Below are 16400 nucleotides of genomic sequence, written 5' to 3' on the forward strand. Positions count from 1 at the left end.
GGCCAAGGCCTCAGGCCACGTGCAGGACTGGGCGCCAAAGCTGCCTGACCTCCTCCGGGCGTTCCCCAGCGGTGTCACTTGCCTACCTTCTGGACATTTTACTTGCGGGAGTTGGGGAGTTCGGGGTGCTGGGTGCTTTCTGAGTGACAGAGGAGCCCTCATCCTGATCTCCTGTTGGGGGTGGGGCCAGGGGGCTGTTGCGCAGGTGACAGCAGGTGGCCGAGCAGGTGGTGGGCGTGACCCCTGGCCCTCGAGGTGTGACCACCACCCTGTGCTGGGCGGGGGGGGGGGCTGCCGCCGGGCCTTTTTGGCGCCCGACCCCCGGAGCAGGGCCCCGCGTGCACCCCAGGGTTCTGCTGTTCTCCATCGTGGAAGGTAGACGGGCCGCTGCCGGGGCTGCCTGCTGGGCCGGCGCATCAGGAGCGGCCCCTTCGGAAGGCTGCTACGTCCATGCATTGTGCATCGCCGACTGGTGGCCCCTGGGTTTCATGTGGGGTCACCGGACCTTAACCCCGTGTCCTCTGTTTTGAAGCAGACGGTTGACGATGAAGCGATGGCGGCGTGAATGAAGTCCTGGTGAGGAGGAAACGATGCCCAAGGGTGGGTGTTCTAGAACCCCACAGCAGGAAGAGCGTTCCCTGAGCAGCGACATGGTGGAGAAGCAGCCCGGGAAAAAGGTGAGCTCGTCCTCCCCCACCACTCCGCGTGGACCTCGTCCGGGCCCGGGGGAGGGCTGGGGGTGTCATTGTCGCTTGTTCCTCTGCAGTGGGCGATGTCTGTGCCGGGAGACCCTCTTCGGGTGGCAGTGGAGGAACTGCTGTGGTCTGGGTGGCTGTCCAGTGGAGGACACGTCTGGCTTTTTTTAAGGATGTTTGTTATTTGGGGGTCAAAGTGGAGCTTTAACCACTAGGTCCGTGGACAGAAATTGCTGTCTGAGAGAACCCCAGTTCGGCCCCACGGTCTGTCCCTCAGGACCATGGGTTCCTGCCATATGGTTGCTGGCAGACCGAATCTGACGGTAGCCGTGCGAGTGGTGCTGACTTGAAATGCTGCTGGGTAATTGTACTCCCCGTCTGCTTGTTGCCAATGTGAATAGGAAAATGGGTTGTAAATCTGCATCATTGTGTCCTGTTAATGTGCTGGTGCCCTGGGCTCAGGGGTGTGTGCTGCGTGCTCCACAAGCTGTGACACCCAGTGTTCCCTCCAGACTGTTCTTAGAGGGACCCCCAGGCTGGTCTGCAGGAGTTACAGACTCACAGGCTTCCTGAAGGAGGGCCCACCTGCAAAGGTGGCCTTGCCTGTGCTCTGTGTGGGGTGCTGTGGCCCGTGCCCGGTCCCCCTTGATCCAGGAGGAGGAGGTTCAGAGAAGCCCTCAGTGTGGAAGCTGGATGTGGCTCGTTGCTGCCTTGTCCCGTGGTTTTACGAGCAGGTCTGGGAAGAGGCCCTGGGCTCCCTGCTCCTCCCAGGGCTGGGAAACTCTGGGAGCGCCGGTTCCCGGAATCCCAGAGGAATTCACCGAGGAGAGAGCAGGAGGCCGCGTCCAGATGCTGAATTCACAGGAAGGGTGGCAGGGGTCCATGGATCCAAAGCCCCTGGGAGCCCCGGCTCCTCTTGGGGCTCCAGACAAGCCTTCTGGTGGCAGCGAAGGGGTCGGGGTATTGCCGTCCCAGGTGGACTCCTGTGGTCCCGGTGACGCTGGGGATTGCAGAGAGGGAGATGGAGAAAAAGGCCCAAGGAGCAAGCTGTGCCTGGCCGAGGAGCCAGCCCCGCACCACGCCCCACTCTCTGCGGGACGCCGGCTGAAGCACGCGCCACCCGCTGCGACCCCCTCCCCTCCACAGGGCAGTGCTGCCCACCCTGGGCGCTCCCGGGCATGGCTGTGTGACACGGCAGGTGTCCACGCAGGTTTTGCAGAGGAGGGACAGGTCAGGCCTTGAGAGAGAGGAGCGCCCTGACTGGGGCGGAGAGGGCAGCTGCGTTCCCCCAGACGACAGGGCCGTCTGTGCAGGAGGCCCAGGAGGTGTTCACGGAAGCCGCGGGGCGCGAGGCCTGCGCAGCGAGGCTGTGGCCGGAGCAGCGTGCAGAGTGCCTTTTCTGAGCGCTGTTAGCCAGCGGTCGGGCGTGGAAGTTTAAAAAACACATGTGTGGTAGAGTGGCATCAAAGCTACAGACTCTTCAGGGATTAATTTGATGAAAGATGTGCACCCTGAAACCTGCAGAACTTTGCTGTGGGGAATTCAGGCAGATCCGAGCCGCTGGAGAGGAGCAGGGCTCGCGGGCCATGGGCGGCTCCATAGTGTTCAGACACCAGCGCTCCCCAAGCCAGTCTCATAGAGCCGTCGAGATGCGAGATGCGGGTCCAGGCCCTGAGGGCTTTCGGGGAGAAACTGATAAGCTGCTTCCAAAGTGTGTATGGAAATTCAAAGGACATGGCACAACCACAGCCACCTTGAAAAGGCAGGAGGGAGTCGGAGGCCCTCAGCCTTGGCTGTGAAGCTGCGGGGCGGTGGGGACAGGTGCACACCTGTCCTGGGGAGCAGGGTCCCCACAGGCACCCACGTGTGTGCTCAGCTGCTTGTCTCCAAGACGCTGAGGCTGCTCCACTGGGAAAGGATCATCTTTTCAGCAAACGAAGGTGGGACAGTCGGATCAGCCTATCTGTGCTGTTTTTGGTGGTGATGGAGTCCTCGTTCCTCCTGGCTTCTGTCGTCCTTGGTCGTTTACAGATAAGACTCAGTTCATCATAGTCGAGGTGGGTCCAGGGCAGGTGTGTGGGGTGCGGGTAAGAGCCAGCCCTCCTCTCCCTGTACGTGTGTGTGGGAGCTGACGGAGCATCCGTGGGGGACACTGGTTGCTGGGCCGCAGGCTGCACCTGTGTCCCCGCCCCGGCAGTTGTCAGGGTGTGCCAGGGTCTGACACGGAGGTTGAAGTGATAGAGGTTGAACTTGACGTCTAGATATCCTTTTAGCATTGAGGAAATAAACACACTGTGGAGTGTGTACGGTGGTCCCTGTGACGGTGCCTGGGTACTAGTGAGGGAGGCTCAGCCATGTCTGCCCTACTCTCTCTGGCTGAGGGTTAAAAGCTTTCTGTGAGCACTTTTAGTGAAGGAGAAATGCACATTTCCTTTCTAGAACCTGGGATCACGATGATCCAGATCAGGTTCTCGGGACACTCCCCTCCCCCGCAAGCAGCCCCCGCGGTAACACCCCGCCCCCACCCACAGGGGATGCGGACTCATGGCGGGGATCTCTGCTTCCTTCCCATGGACAGGCCCTTGCTGTTGGAAGGAGGCTCTTCCTCTGTGGCTGTGTGGTGTCCATCGGATGGACGCTCAGGCAGCTTCTCTGCCGATTCCTGTGCTGACACATACCTGGGTTCTTTCCAGTCCAGGTGTGGTGTGAACATACATACATTGGGGGTTTTCTATGGAGGCAGCAGGTAGGGTTTAATAGTTCGTCAAAGTGACTGCACAGTTCTGCACCCCTACAGCCTGGGTCAGGTGGACCCACCCGTGCTCACACTTGGTGACGTCAGTTTAATTTGCTTTTTTCTGTCGTCTACTGGTCTCCTGTACCGTCCTCTACAAGCTCTCCGTCTGTGATCCAGCTGGACTCATTTTTTGTTTTGTGCTGTAAGAGAGGGTCAGGGTTTCTTTTCTTCCCTGTGGATGTCCACATGGTCATTGTCACTGGGAAGACTGTCCTTTCCTGCTGGGTTGTATTGGAGCCCTTGTCACCAGTCAGGTGGGGCTCAGCTTCCGCTCTTTGCTCTGAACCTTTGGCCCTTGGGTCCAGGACCACCTGTTGTGACTCTATAATTGTACAATCTTGATACCTGGCAGTTTAATTTGCCCATCTTCATTGTTCTTCAGAATTGTCCTTGCTACTTTTGACCCTTTGCATTTCCATGTACATTTTGGAAAAAGCTGGTTGATCTCCACGAAAGGCCTGCTGGGTTTAGCTTGGATTGCTTTGAACGTAAAGATGAGTTTGGGGAGATTTGCTGTGCTAACTATTGCACAGTGTCCCGTAAGTGGGCCTCCATCTTTATCAGTCTAATTTCTGTTTCCTCAGTAATGTTTGTAATTGTCCATGTAGAGGGCTTGAACACCTTTTGTAAGATTCATTCCTATGTATTTCATGTCTTTTGGTATTAATATGTCATATTTCAGCATGATTTCCTAATGGTTTATAGTATATAGAAACCAATCACTTTCTGTGTGATTGAGCTTCTCATGCACTTACTAATTTGAAGAGTTTAATTATAAATTCCTCTGGGTTTTTTTCCTGTGTAAAATCACAGCATCGTAAGATGAATACTCCTTGTTATCCCTCAGGAAGAAGAGGGGGGCGGGGCTGGCCCGGTCTGACCGTGGAGGAGACCGCCCTCCTGAGGCGTGCTGTTGCGGTGGGGCGCAGCCCGCCGGCATCTTCCCACAGCTGTGGAATGTTCCGTCTACGGCTGCACTGGAGTGGATGCACCCATTTGCCTTCTGATGGGCGGTTGCTCGCTCTTTCTTTTACTGTTAGGAACAAAACTGTGAGTTTGTGTGGCACGTCACTCACTCCCCAGACTTTGTTAGGAGCTCTGAGTGGCCCCAGGCAGCATCCGAGGCCCACTGCTCTGCCGGTCCAGTCCGCCATTCTCGTGGGAGTACTGCTGTTGCCTCCTGGTTTTGATTTGCGTTTTCCAAACGTTAACTGGCTGTATGGATGTTTTCTTCTGACAAGTGCGTGTTCAGATCTTCTCCTCATTAAAAAAAAGGTTTAGTTTTTCAGTAGATGTGGTGAGTATAGGCAGGCATTCCTGCCTTGAACCCCCCCTCAGGGGCAGCACCCTGTCTTCTGCACCAAACCTGTGTCGGTGGGGACGTCCCTCCCCAGTGTGCCGGGAGTTGGCCTCAGGACCTCAGGCCTTTCCTACAGCTGTGGAGATGATCATAATTTTCCATCCTTTTTTTTAAAAAAAGCATTTTTTAAGTATTTATTTATTTGGCTGTGCCGGCTCTTAGTTGCAGCATGCAGGATCTTTAGTTGCGGCATGCGAACTCTTAGTTGCGGCACGTGGGATCTAGTTCCCTGACCAAGCATCGAACCTGGGCCCCCTGCATTGGGAGCGTGGAGTCTTAGCCACTGGACTGCCAGGGAAGTCCCCGTCCTTTATTTCCTTAGTGTGGTGAATTACGTTGATTTTTTATTTCTTGCATTTCTGAATACGTTGTTACTGTGATTTGTGTTGTCTTTTTCTGTGTCTGTCGATCAGATTAACCAACTGGGCCAGGAGTTTTTTTGGTGGCAAGTTGCTTCTTACAGCTTGGGGCTTTCACTGGTGGGTGCTGTTCTCCTGGCAGGGGCGGCGGGGTGGGGGAGGTGCATGCAGGTGGTGACAAGCGGGCCTGTGTCCTGGTGCCCCTGGCACCGGCTCGGCCGAGGCTCGGGCTCTGCCTGCTGGTCCCTCTTCGCGATCCAGGTGCCCTCTGAGCTGGCGGTGTGTTGTGGCGGGGTCCCCCTGGTCACCCAAGGGTGTCTCGTTGCCTGCTGAGACTGGAGGGCACGGCGTGGCAGTCAAGCGGAGGACTCTCAGGGCCCCGGGAGACAGGACTCGCGCCACTCAGGGTTGGGCGTCCCCTCCCAGGAGCACCCGACGCCCCAGTGCCGTGAGGGCTGCTGTGAGGGCCGTGTGTTTGCCTCCGCCTCCCTGGGGTGGATTCCAGAAAGAAAGCCTGCCTCTGGAGAAGGGGCCGCCTGGCGGTAGCAGTGCCGTCCTCCATGTCAGCAACGCAAATTGGCTGGCCCGTGCGGTGCGCTGCGGGCAGAGGAGCCGGGGCGCTGGTTAGCCTGAGGCTCCGCTGAGCGCCCCCACCCCACCCTCAGGGCTCTGCGTGGTGCCCTTTCTGGGTGGGGCGTGTCACATCCTGAGCCCCCCACCCCCCAAAGGTGGCGCTTCCCCCGGTTCTGCAGACGGTGGCAGGCGAGGCAGACGCCCGGCCGGACCTCCCAGGTTGAGGCAGGAGTTTGGGCTCCTGGGTCCTTACAGGTCAGCAGGGCCGGGAGCGATGGCCACACCCGGCCGCCCTCCAGCCAGCTCCTGCTCTGGGCCGGGCTGCCCGCACTGGGCTCTGCTCTGGGGCTGCTGCGGCTGCAGGATCCGTCCCAAAGACGGCCCCGCAGCGTCACAGGCCTGTGGTGGCCAGAGGTGGCTCAGGCACAGGGCAGGTGAGGGACGACACGCTGGAGGGGAGCCGGCGTCTCAGGGCAGACCTACTCTCCCGTTCGGTGCGAGGCCGGGCCCCTTCGTTCACGGTCACGGGGAGAGTTTCCAGTGGAGGGCGGGCTCCGTCTGTCAGCGGGCCCCTCTGAAGGTGCGTTTTCCCCGTTACTGAGTCCCTCTCTGGGAACACGAGGCAGGAGGCAGCGAGGGGGCAGGGCCGTGGGTGCCTCTGAGCTGGTGGTGGGCAGGAGGGGTCTCCACTGCGCAAATAAGAGACCTGCTTTCCTGGCACGTGAAGTCCTGGTAGACCTGAGGACTTTGAGAGTCTAACTTGGGGCCAACGTCTGAAAGCGTCCCTCTCTTTTCCAGGATAAAGATAAAGTTTCTCTAACCAAGACCCCAAAGCTGGAGCGCAGCGATGGCGGGAAGGAGGTGAGAGAGCGAGCGACCAAGCGGAAGCTGCCGTTCACCGTGGGCGCCAATGGAGAGCAGAAGGACTCGGACACAGGTACCCGCCCCGCCCCGCACCCCAGGCCTGCCGCGCAGACCCGGGCCGGGTGACTCAGAGCCGCCAGGGAAGATTCCCGGGCAGAGAATTCCCGCAAGCGTGCAGAGCAGCCGTGTTCCCCCAGCCCAGCCGCCCAGGGGCCTCCCGTGCGTGTGACCACGGGCTCCTCTCCTTCACGGAGAGCCTCTGGAGAGCTTTACATGGAGGATAAACAAGTGTCCCCTCAGGGCTACAGAAGCACATAAATTAAACTCGGTTGTTTGAAACGGAGGCCAAAGGGAGCTGTGAGAACGAGCAGGAGGCGTGCAGTCCCCCTGCGCGTGCACTGCGGTGTGCCGGTCACCACCGCGTGGTGTGCGCACTTGCACGTGGGTTCCACCTGAGCTGCCTGCAGGGAGGGACACATGCTGGGTCCAGGCAAGGACCCGGCCCCTTTGCCAGCCGGCTCACACTCCTCCTCTTGGTCCTGGTGTCCTGGGCTTTCCCCGCCTGCCGGTCACCTGACTGCAGACCCCCTAAGCCAGGGGCAGGTGTGGGGTGGACCCGCAGAGCAGCGAGGGGGCCTGGGTCCCCCAGGATGCAGCCACGGGGGAAGGAGCAGCGGTCCTGCCAGGATCGGGCGGAGGGCGGGGGCTTCGCTGCACGTGAGGGTTTGTGTCAGGTCTCAGGAAAATGGCAGGTACAGGAATGAGATAAATGTGAGAGAATTGGGAGAAATGGCAGGGGGAACAGCCTGGAATGAACGTCTTCACTCACAACGCCTCCTGCACAGGGCGCCCCCCAGGCGGGTGCGCCCCGGGCCCGCAGCCACTGAGCAGAGACCTGGGGTAGTTGCAGGCTGGTGAAGCAGGTTGGCGGGGTTGGTGGTGCCGGCTGGGATATGACTGGGGTCCGGGGCAGGCGGCTCAACCTCCACAGGGTCCTTCGCAAGGGGAGGGGGTGGGCCAGGGAGGAGGGCAGAGGAGGTGGGAGTCCTCCCAGGGACCCTGTGCCTCGGGCTCTGGGTGCAGAAGAGACAGGCCAAGCTCAGGCTTGGGTGCCCGAGCCAGTTCTGGTACTGGAGGGTGTGGCATCGCTGTTTGGTTGCGGGCTTCCTGGATGCTGGGGGTCTGCAGGTCAGTGTCCTCCTCTGGGATGTTCCTGCCCGCTCCTGGGAGACTGCTGCCTGAGCACAGGCGGGCGGGGCGTCCTCGTGCGTGTCTGCGGTGTGCTGGCCGTGAAGGCGGCCTCCAGCAGGCCTGGGGGACAGTTGGCATCTCAGCACGAGGCTCCAGGCAGGTGGGAAACTGAAGAATGTTTTGCAAGTGGATTTTTCCAGGCAGGGACAGAGTCTGAATACATGGAAAGTACAGCATTTGTCCTCTTCCTGTTTATTGTTTATCCCTCGGGGGCCGGTTTTACTGTACCATTGACCTTGAACAGCACAGGTGTGAGCTGCGTGGCTCCGCTTATGTGCCGGTGTTTGCAGTAGCGCACAGTGTGGGAGGAGGGGAGCCTTCGACGGGGCGACCGTGTCCTGCCCACGCCCCCCCACCCCCGGGGTTCAGGGGCTGACCGTGCAGCCTTCTTGCACATCTGCTTTGGTCATGTGGCAGAACCGGTCTCCAGTAACTGGGAGCGTCTCATCCTTCGGGCCAGGACTGGGCACCTCGCCTGCAGCCCTGGTCACTGACCCCTCCCTGCCCTTCCTGGTGAGCGGCCGCCTGGCCGGGCGGAGTGAAGCTCTTCCTCTGAGAGGCCATGCTTCCACCAGGTGCCGCCTGCCCGCCCGCCCCAGGGCAGATGGGGAGGCTCTTGTACAGAAGTGCCAACTCAGGTGAGCGCCGAGCTAGGGAGGCTGAAGGTCCCTGTGTTTCCCACGTCCCCTCCCTCCCTGCCTGCTGGCTCCTGCCGTGTCCCTCCAGCGCCCCCTGCTGGGCAGATGCAGCCTGGCGCTCACACGACGGTTCCAAGTGGCCAGTAGTTTCTCCGGCTGTGCTCCCTGAGAGGGGGAGGCTGGTGAGCATCCCCCAGAGACCCCTGGGCTCCCTAGGAGCATCCTCCTGTTTCCTGGTCCCCAGGAGGCCCGCAGCGCTTAGTCAGGGCTGGGGCGTCCTCCCTGGAGCTCAGGCCACCAGCGGGCGGGCGCCTGTGGGCAGGGAGAGGGGGCCCTCCTGCCCGGTGCCAGTCTTGGTGGGACCAGGACCTGCTTCAAATTATACTCTGCTGTCTGCTTCTTATGTGTTTAATTTCCCCGCAACATAAATGTACACACACCTACTGCCGAGGTCCGTGTGGATGAAGCCCTGCAGGCTTCTTGCTCAGTCTGACAGCAGCCCTCCCGCCTCCCACCTGGGGCCCCCAGGGCCCTTCAGAGAGGGGCCTGTTCTCAGCTCCCAACGTTTCTTTGCTTGTGCTTTGTGCTGGCTCTGCAGTGAGGATATGTGAGCAGCTCACCCATCTAGGGCTGGGATTTGGGGACGGAGGCGGTGGGCACGCAGCTTCCCTGGTGGGCAGGGCCTGTCGGGACTCCTGCTCAAGGCTGCCCTGTGTGCAGGGATTCACTGGCGCTGGGCTCTGAGCACACCCCCTGCCAAGTGCTGGAGGTCACGTGGGTGACTATGCAGGGGCTTGGCCACCTGCCAGGCGTGACACACTGTGAGTCGCTGGTTGGGAGGGCACAAGCCACCCACACTGTGACCCTGGAGCTCTCGGGACCCCAGAGCGGGCAGGACTGGTGTAGGACGCTGGCCACCTCCATCCCAGGCCAAGTCGGGAGGCCGTGGCTGGGCCCACTTCTCTCTGGTCTGGGTCAGGGTGGCTGCTCCACCAGATGAACTCCCGGGTGTGGGGAGCTCGAGGGGTGGTCGGAGGCCCCCAGGCAGGCTGGGACCAGCGGGATGAATGGTGCTGTTCGTGCGTTGCTGGCGGTCTAGATTATGATTTACTGGCTTTGATTTACTGCTGTAGTGAAAGTTGGGGTCAGTGGTTGGGAACCCCTGTTGTCCAGGCCCTTTATGCCAACCTCACCTCCGTAGATTCTGGCCTCCTGATCACGGTCACCTGTGGGACGGCTCTGTGGTCGCCCTTACCTGGAGCTGGAGCAGCCACGGCGGGGGGGGTCCAGCCTGTCCCTCTCAGGCCAGGGACTTGCTGAAGGCCACACAGACCGCTCTTTCTTTAAATGATCAACGCTGGAAATTTTTTTAAAAAGGAAAAGGAGGAGAAACAGAGCAGGAGAAACAGAGCAGGAAACCAGAAGTGAAGCCGGTTGTCACCACAGCCTGAATGATGGTGCCCATGTGGGTCCAGTGGTGCTTGGAGGGTCGGAGTGTAATGCGGGAAGGACCCCGTGCAGCCCGTCACCTGACGGGGTATCTGTCACACGTGCACTGTGCCTGGGCCGGCTTCTTGGTCAGAAGCCTGTGTTTGTGACTGATCGTGGAGGGCAGGCCCTGTGTGGTGTGGAAGGTGTGCTCTGAGGCCAAGGGACGGGACGCGCTTGGGACAGCAGGTCCCAGTGCTGACCACCCACCTCCCATCAGCCTGCCGTGGGCCGAGCCCTGCAACTTCATGGGAGACCAAGGACCTCCTCCGCCCTGTCCCCACCACAGGGCGGAGCCCTGATGATGCTGACATCTGAGGAGAGTCATAGATTTCCCACTTTCGGCAACGTGGTATTATGCCCTGGCTGTCAGCCACGGGGCTTCTGGTGGCAGTGGACGGACTGAGGGCAGCCATGCCCGCCGACACCTCCGGCTGGAAGATGACGTCCTCCAGCCTCGGGGCCGAGAGGGCTCCCCAGGCTCACGCCGTCCTGCCCCCGTGGGGCTGGCCCTCCCTGGGTCTCTGTGCGCCTTCCTAGGCCCCAGAGCGGAGACGAGGATTGGACCCAGAGATGGCCGCGGCGGGAGGGAGACATCCGAGCAGACACAGAACAGCGTCCAGAAGATCGGGCAGGGTTTTTACAACGTAAAACAGAGCATAAGGCAGCAGAAATGACTGCTGAAACGAAGCATTCAGGGGCCGGGTTCTAGCGCTTACCGGGTCCACCAAGCGGGATGAGCGAGCTGGAAGCTGCTGAACCTAAAGACGCCGCCTTGGCTGAGGCACAGGAGGAAGCAGGAGAGTTGCCGACCGGGGTCCAGGAGGAGCACACGGGGCCGCCGGTGTCTGTGCAGGGTGCAGGCTCCACGCAGAGCGTCGTGTGGAACCACGGGACCGCCCAAGGGATCACAGAAGGCGGCCGGGAGGGTGTCTGCAGACCACGTCCCGGAAGCCAGAGGAGACCTTCTCCCAGAAGCTCACTCTGTGTCTTTGCTGCCAGGATTCGCCGTGACTCGGGGAAGTTCTCCACTGGATGCCGTCAGTTTTGCTGGGGAGTGGACTCTGGATGCTGGGTCCTGAAACAGAGGCCCTCAGGGCTGCACCCACCGCAGGCCCAGCCCCAGCAGAGGCCACGGGGGCTGTGGGAGGAGAGCAGAGGCGTGTTCCCGGGGCGACAGGAACGGCATTTAGGGGGAAACCCAGGGATGGCCTGGGGGCTGGGGACCCTTGCATCTGCTAGCTGGGTGACCGTGTCCCAGGAAGAGATGATAAACGTGGCCCCGATTTCACAGAGGACCAGCGAGGTGACCAAGCACGAGAATCAAGGCGCCGTGGACATACAGGCCGAATCACACGGCTGTGCTTTGCTTTCCTCATGGTGAGGGACTGTCCAGGCTCATGAGACTGCCTTCCCCCCATTACCCTGGGAAGACGGCATGGCTGGCATCCCCGGGCAACGAGGGGGCAGGGTGTGCTCCAGCCCCTGCGCCTCCACAACACCGTTTGGCCTCACTCGCCACTCACACGGACCTGCCAGTTTTCTAGTCTACAACTTGACACATGCCGCCTGGGCTTTGTGTAACTTCTGTTCTTCCAGTTGGAAGTGAGAAACAAAACCTTCGCAGAGCACGGAGGGAGCTGGGCCATTGCCCGGGCACCTCCTCTGCCGTGTCCCCATCCCTGCGCTAGCCGGTGGGGCCGTTGCCCACCTCAGGGCAGGGCAAGAAGGAGGTTCTGCAGGTCTCACCTGGGTTGACCCCTGTGTTGGCCTTTGCCGACAGGACACAGTGGCTGGGCAGGAGGGCCCTTCTGCAGCACCAGCGCCCTGGCCTCCGCTCCTCTGTGGCCAGGGTTTCGTGGGCACCCGCTCCACCCATGACTCCCAGCCCGGCCAGACGTGGGCTCTCCAGATCCCGGCAGCCGCGGCACCTGTAGAAGAGTACACTCCACCACCGAGCAGTTGGCATCTCAGGAGCTGGGATTACATTTGGGGTTTTTTCCTGGGTTAAGCCTGGGGAGACCAGAGGGTTAGTCTGTTCTCCTCCACGTATGGGGTGAGCAGGGCCCCTGGGCAGGTGTGGACTCGTGCTGGGGTTGCCTGAGCCTTACAGCTCTCCCAGCCCCTTCCTGAGACCACAGGCCAGTGCCACAGGGCCCAGCTCTGCCGCTGGCGTCAGAGTCTCTGGGTAGAAGTTGCCTCTTCGCTGCCACTCAACAGCAGCGCAGCCAAGACCCTCAAGGCACCTCCCTGGCCCTGGGCGTCCACTTCCTGCACGGTCACTTGAAGACAGAGGTGGCTGTGGCCCTCTGCCCGGTTCCTCCGGCATCTTAAATCACGGGAGCGTCTGTCCTGAAGACCCATGCACCGCGGAGAGGGGGGCTGGTCTGCTTGCTTCCACCCCTGAGGTGACCCAGTGTACTCAGCAGATGCCACCCACAGCCCGGTGGGAGGCCGCGGGGTCATGCGCTTCGCTGAGGTTCTTCTTCCGTCCTCTGGGGGCTTTGTGTCTCCACCGCCCCTGGGCAGGGGTGAGTGGGGAGCCCCTGGGAGGCCAGACATCCCAATTGTCTGAGGCCAGGCTGTGCTTCCCGGGAAGTTGGGCAGAGCAGGGCCCACAGGCAGGGCCACATGGCCTCCCCCTGCCCCGACGCCCAGACCCGTCCACGTGGCGCTCAGCTGTGGGAGAGCTTCTGAGACAGGCCCCTGCCCAGGTCCGGCCACTGCCCCAGCGTGGCTTTGTTTCTCGGGGCTCCTTGAAGCTGCTGGGTGCCGGCTGTGCCCTGTGCAGAGGCCTCCTCGAAGAGCCGGGGCCATGTGCCGCCATTTCCTCACTGCTTTTGCCGGGTCGTGGGGGAATTGGGGGCGGGGGCAAAGACGAGCAGGGTCCTTCGTCACCCCTGAGGAGCGTCCTTTCTGAATTTCCTCCTTGCTTGGGCCTATGCCTCGTGCGTAGGTTAAAAACCAGTTGTTGCTGGCGGGGTGGCCTGTGGTGCTTGGGGGTTATCACCTAAGATGCACAGGTCACCACTGTCAGCAGATCACAACTTTAGTTTTTAAACAGGCAGTTTAAGGTACTTTTTAAGGAAATAACAGTTTACAGAAAACGCTTTGTAAGAAAATGGACAGCGTGACGCGCTTGTGGGGCCCGAGGTGGGAGCAGCCCAGGGGTGTAGCTGTGGGAGTGGAGAGGCCGCCCCAGCGCCGGGACACGGAGGGCCCCTCGGAGCCCCGGGCCCCGTGGCGACCCAGCTGCCCTCCCCGTGGTCCGCACCCGTGACCTAGGAGCCCCCCCCCATCCCCGGGCTCCCCAGGACGCACAGGGCAGCCGGGGAGGGGTCTGAGGCTCGACGGAGTCCCCGTTCCTGTGAGCAGGAGGGTGAGTGTGGAGCACAGTGAGCTCTTGGCTCCTGATGGTGGAGTCGGGGTGTCTTTCCTCTCCGTCCCCCCTGCCCCTGTGAAAGGAACGGCGCAGCGTCTCTGCCTGAGGCCGGCAGGGTGTTAGGTGAGGGCCCAGAGGAGCACAGTACGCCGGTCGTGCGGAGGCTGAGGGGCGCCGGGCCGGCCCCGTATCTCGTTAGTGCTCTGTGTTGATGCCTTTAGATGCCTCCAGCTCAGTCCACGCCGTGGTACTGCAAGGCTGGTTCGCTCCTCGAAGCGCCATGGCATGAGATGGAGGCTCCTAGAAGCAAGAAGAAAGGTACAGTACCGCCCAGTCAGCCTTGACCTCTCCGCGGGTCTCTAAGCTGTGTTTGCATTTTACATCTGAACTCTTTGGAGGCGGGGTGGGGAGGAGGACCTGGATCACAGACACTCGGAGTTGCTAGACCGAGGCCCGTCCTGTGTGAGCCGGGCCTCGGGGGCGTCTGTCCCGCCGCCTGGCGTGCAGGGCACAGTCTGGGGAGGCACCTGGAGCAGTGGATGGTCGGTGGGGGCCAGGCTTGGCTTCAGTGGCTGGTGACGAGGTGTCGGAATCGTGTCCCCAGCACAGCTACTGCCGGAAGAGGTGATGACGGGCGGCGTGTGTGCGGCCAGCTGTCCCTCCCCTCCCCCGCAGGCTGTGAGGCGGGGGCCCCCATGCTGCCAGGTGAGGCTCCGGAGTCGGAGGGCTCCGTGGCATGAAGTCTCCCCTCTCTCCTCCACGCCTCACAGAGAAGCAGGGTCCTGAGCGGAAGAGGGTTAAGAAGGAGCCTGTCACCCGCAAGGCCGGGCTGCTGTTCGGCATGGGGCTGCCCGGGATCCGCGCCGGCTACCCGCTCTCGGAGCGCCAGCAGGTGGCTCTCCTCATGCAGATGACGGCCGAGGAGTCTGCCAACAGCCCGGGTGAGCCCTGGCGCGGGTGGGCCCGGGGCCTGGGAGGCCCTCCTTCGGGACGGTGGCCCAGCCCCGCGGGTCCCTCCCAGTAACCTCCGCCCATCCTCTCCTCGGCCTGCAGTGGACACGACACCAAAGCACCCCTCCCAATCGACAGTGTGTCAGAAGGGGACGCCCAATTCTGCCTCAAAAACCAAAGATAAAGTGAACAAGAGAAATGAGCGTGGAGAGACCCGCCTACACCGGGCAGCCATCCGGGGGGACGCCCGGCGTATCAAGGAGCTCATCAGCGAGGGGGCGGACGTCAACGTCAAGGACTTCGCAGGTGAGCTCGGAGGGCAGGCCGCGGGGCGGGCCTCTTACATGTGTGTGTCCAGAGCTGTGCCCTGAGAGACCGGCAGGCCCTCCCGTGTGGAGTCCTAGGGTTTCCCACGGCCCTGGGTGTTGGACCCCAACCTAGTTTAGCACCTTTTTTTTTTTTTTTTTAAAGCAATTTTCCTAAGTTGCATTTTTCCAAAGCCCTGGGATCTGTCCACGGGGCAGCTCTGTGTGCCTGCCGACGTGTGCAGCTGCTCCCCGAGAGGCCTCAGCGCACGCTCACAGAGGCCCTTCCAGACCCGCGGCCACGCTCTGCCTGCTTCCCTGTCTGCAGACAGGGCACACCCTCCCTGTGTGTTGACAGGTGACTTGGGCTGAGGCTGCCCCTTGTGACCCTGTGTTCTCATTGATCCTGTATCCTTGTCAGCTCGGTGGGCCGCGTCACCCTCGCAGATTCTTAGTCTGTAGGGGTAACCGCTAGAGGTCACAAGCAACCCAGAGGCGCCCAAGTAAAGACCACTCGGCATTTCTAGGCTGGGTGCCCACCAGGCCTCTGTCCTGTCCTTAGCGCTTCCTGAGTGCCACCCAGAGGCGGGAGTGACCTTCCTGAGGGTTAAATCACGTACGTGCTGAGTGTCTGTTTCCAGGCTGGACTGCGCTGCACGAGGCCTGTAACCGGGGCTACTACGATGTCGCGAAGCAGCTGCTGGCCGCCGGCGCCGAGGTGAACACCAAGGGCCTGGATGACGACACGCCCTTGCACGACGCCGCCAACAATGGGCACTACAAGGTGGGCGCCTCCCCACAGACCCCACGGCAGGCCTGCCATTAGGCTGTGCACTGGTCCGTAGCCACCTGTTTCTCTGTCCTTCCTGTTTGCGGGGGGACCAGGAAGTGAATCTTTGAGAGGCCCCGCCTCCCCCCAGCCCAGCTTTCTCATCCTGGGTCAGCACCTGGATGGCCTCTCGTGCCGGCTGTGGCTTGTGTGTCAGGGCCCTGCTCTGGCCACTCAGGTGTGGTCGGCCCTTAGGAGGTGAGTGGTCATACCCAGAGCAAGGGGAGCTCTGTCTGTCCTCGTCCCTGTGCTGCTGCCAGAGCCGGCAGCCTGGACGGGGGTGGACAACATGGGGTGTGCAGCCCAGGAGCCGCGAGCAGCTGGGGCACGGCCGCTTAGGTCCAATGCAGGAGCTGCACGTGTAGGTGAGGCTCTGGCCACGGTCATCACCACACTGTCCAAGAGGCCCCTGGCCAGAGATGGGATGGCGCGCGTGATGAGGACACGTGGCAGCTGTTTGAGTGCGTGTGGTCTGTCATGGCGGCCCCGCTGGTCACTGTAGGCAGGTGTCAGGGAACCGGCGGCGTGGCCAGTGTGAAAATGACACGTCGGCACAGGGAGAGATGGGGAGGGGTGCTCTGAGCTCAGGATGCCGAGACACCTGGGACCCCTGAGCGCTGATGACAGAGCTGACGTCAGGAATCAGTTAACGTTTTAGGGAAGACGATGGCATTATGGGGTTTTTGTTGTTACCGTTTCTTATGAACCGTTTAGAGAAGTAGCTGAAAAACTTTATGAAATACCTGGGATTTGCTAAAAACAACCGGGGCAGGCAGGGACTTCCCTGGTGGTTAGTGCTTAAGAATCCGCCTTCCAACGCAGGGGATGCAGGTTTGATCCCTGGTCAAGGAACTAAGATCCCACATGCCATGGGGCAACTAAGCCCGTGTGCCGCAACTAGAGAGAAG

The 16400-nt window shown here is 61.1% G+C and overlaps 1 protein-coding gene across 9 annotated transcripts in view; it reads left to right on the forward strand.

Moving 5' to 3' along the window:
- Positions 1-16400, forward strand: part of ANKRD11 (ankyrin repeat domain containing 11) — a 165630-nt gene that overhangs the window by 133911 nt on the left and 15319 nt on the right. For 5 of the 9 annotated variants that reach the window (XM_082606349.1, XM_082606346.1, XM_082606344.1 and 2 more), the window contains 5 exons: positions 536-677; positions 6583-6721; positions 14178-14348; positions 14461-14664; positions 15305-15447. In XM_082606349.1, coding sequence (XP_082462475.1) covers positions 591-677; positions 6583-6721; positions 14178-14348; positions 14461-14664; positions 15305-15447 — 744 coding nt within the window. In that variant the 5' untranslated portion in view covers positions 536-590. Of the gene's footprint in view, positions 1-532; positions 678-6582; positions 6722-13628; positions 13726-14177; positions 14349-14460; positions 14665-15304; positions 15448-16400 lie in introns of all 9 variants that reach the window. The other 4 variants (XM_082606347.1, XM_082606343.1, XM_082606345.1 and 1 more) reach the window with 2 other exon arrangements.

The sequence above is a fragment of the Mesoplodon mirus genome, assembly GCF_964341445.2.
Source record: "Mesoplodon mirus genome assembly, chromosome: 19".
NCBI classification, from domain to species: domain Eukaryota; kingdom Metazoa; phylum Chordata; class Mammalia; order Artiodactyla; family Ziphiidae; genus Mesoplodon; species Mesoplodon mirus.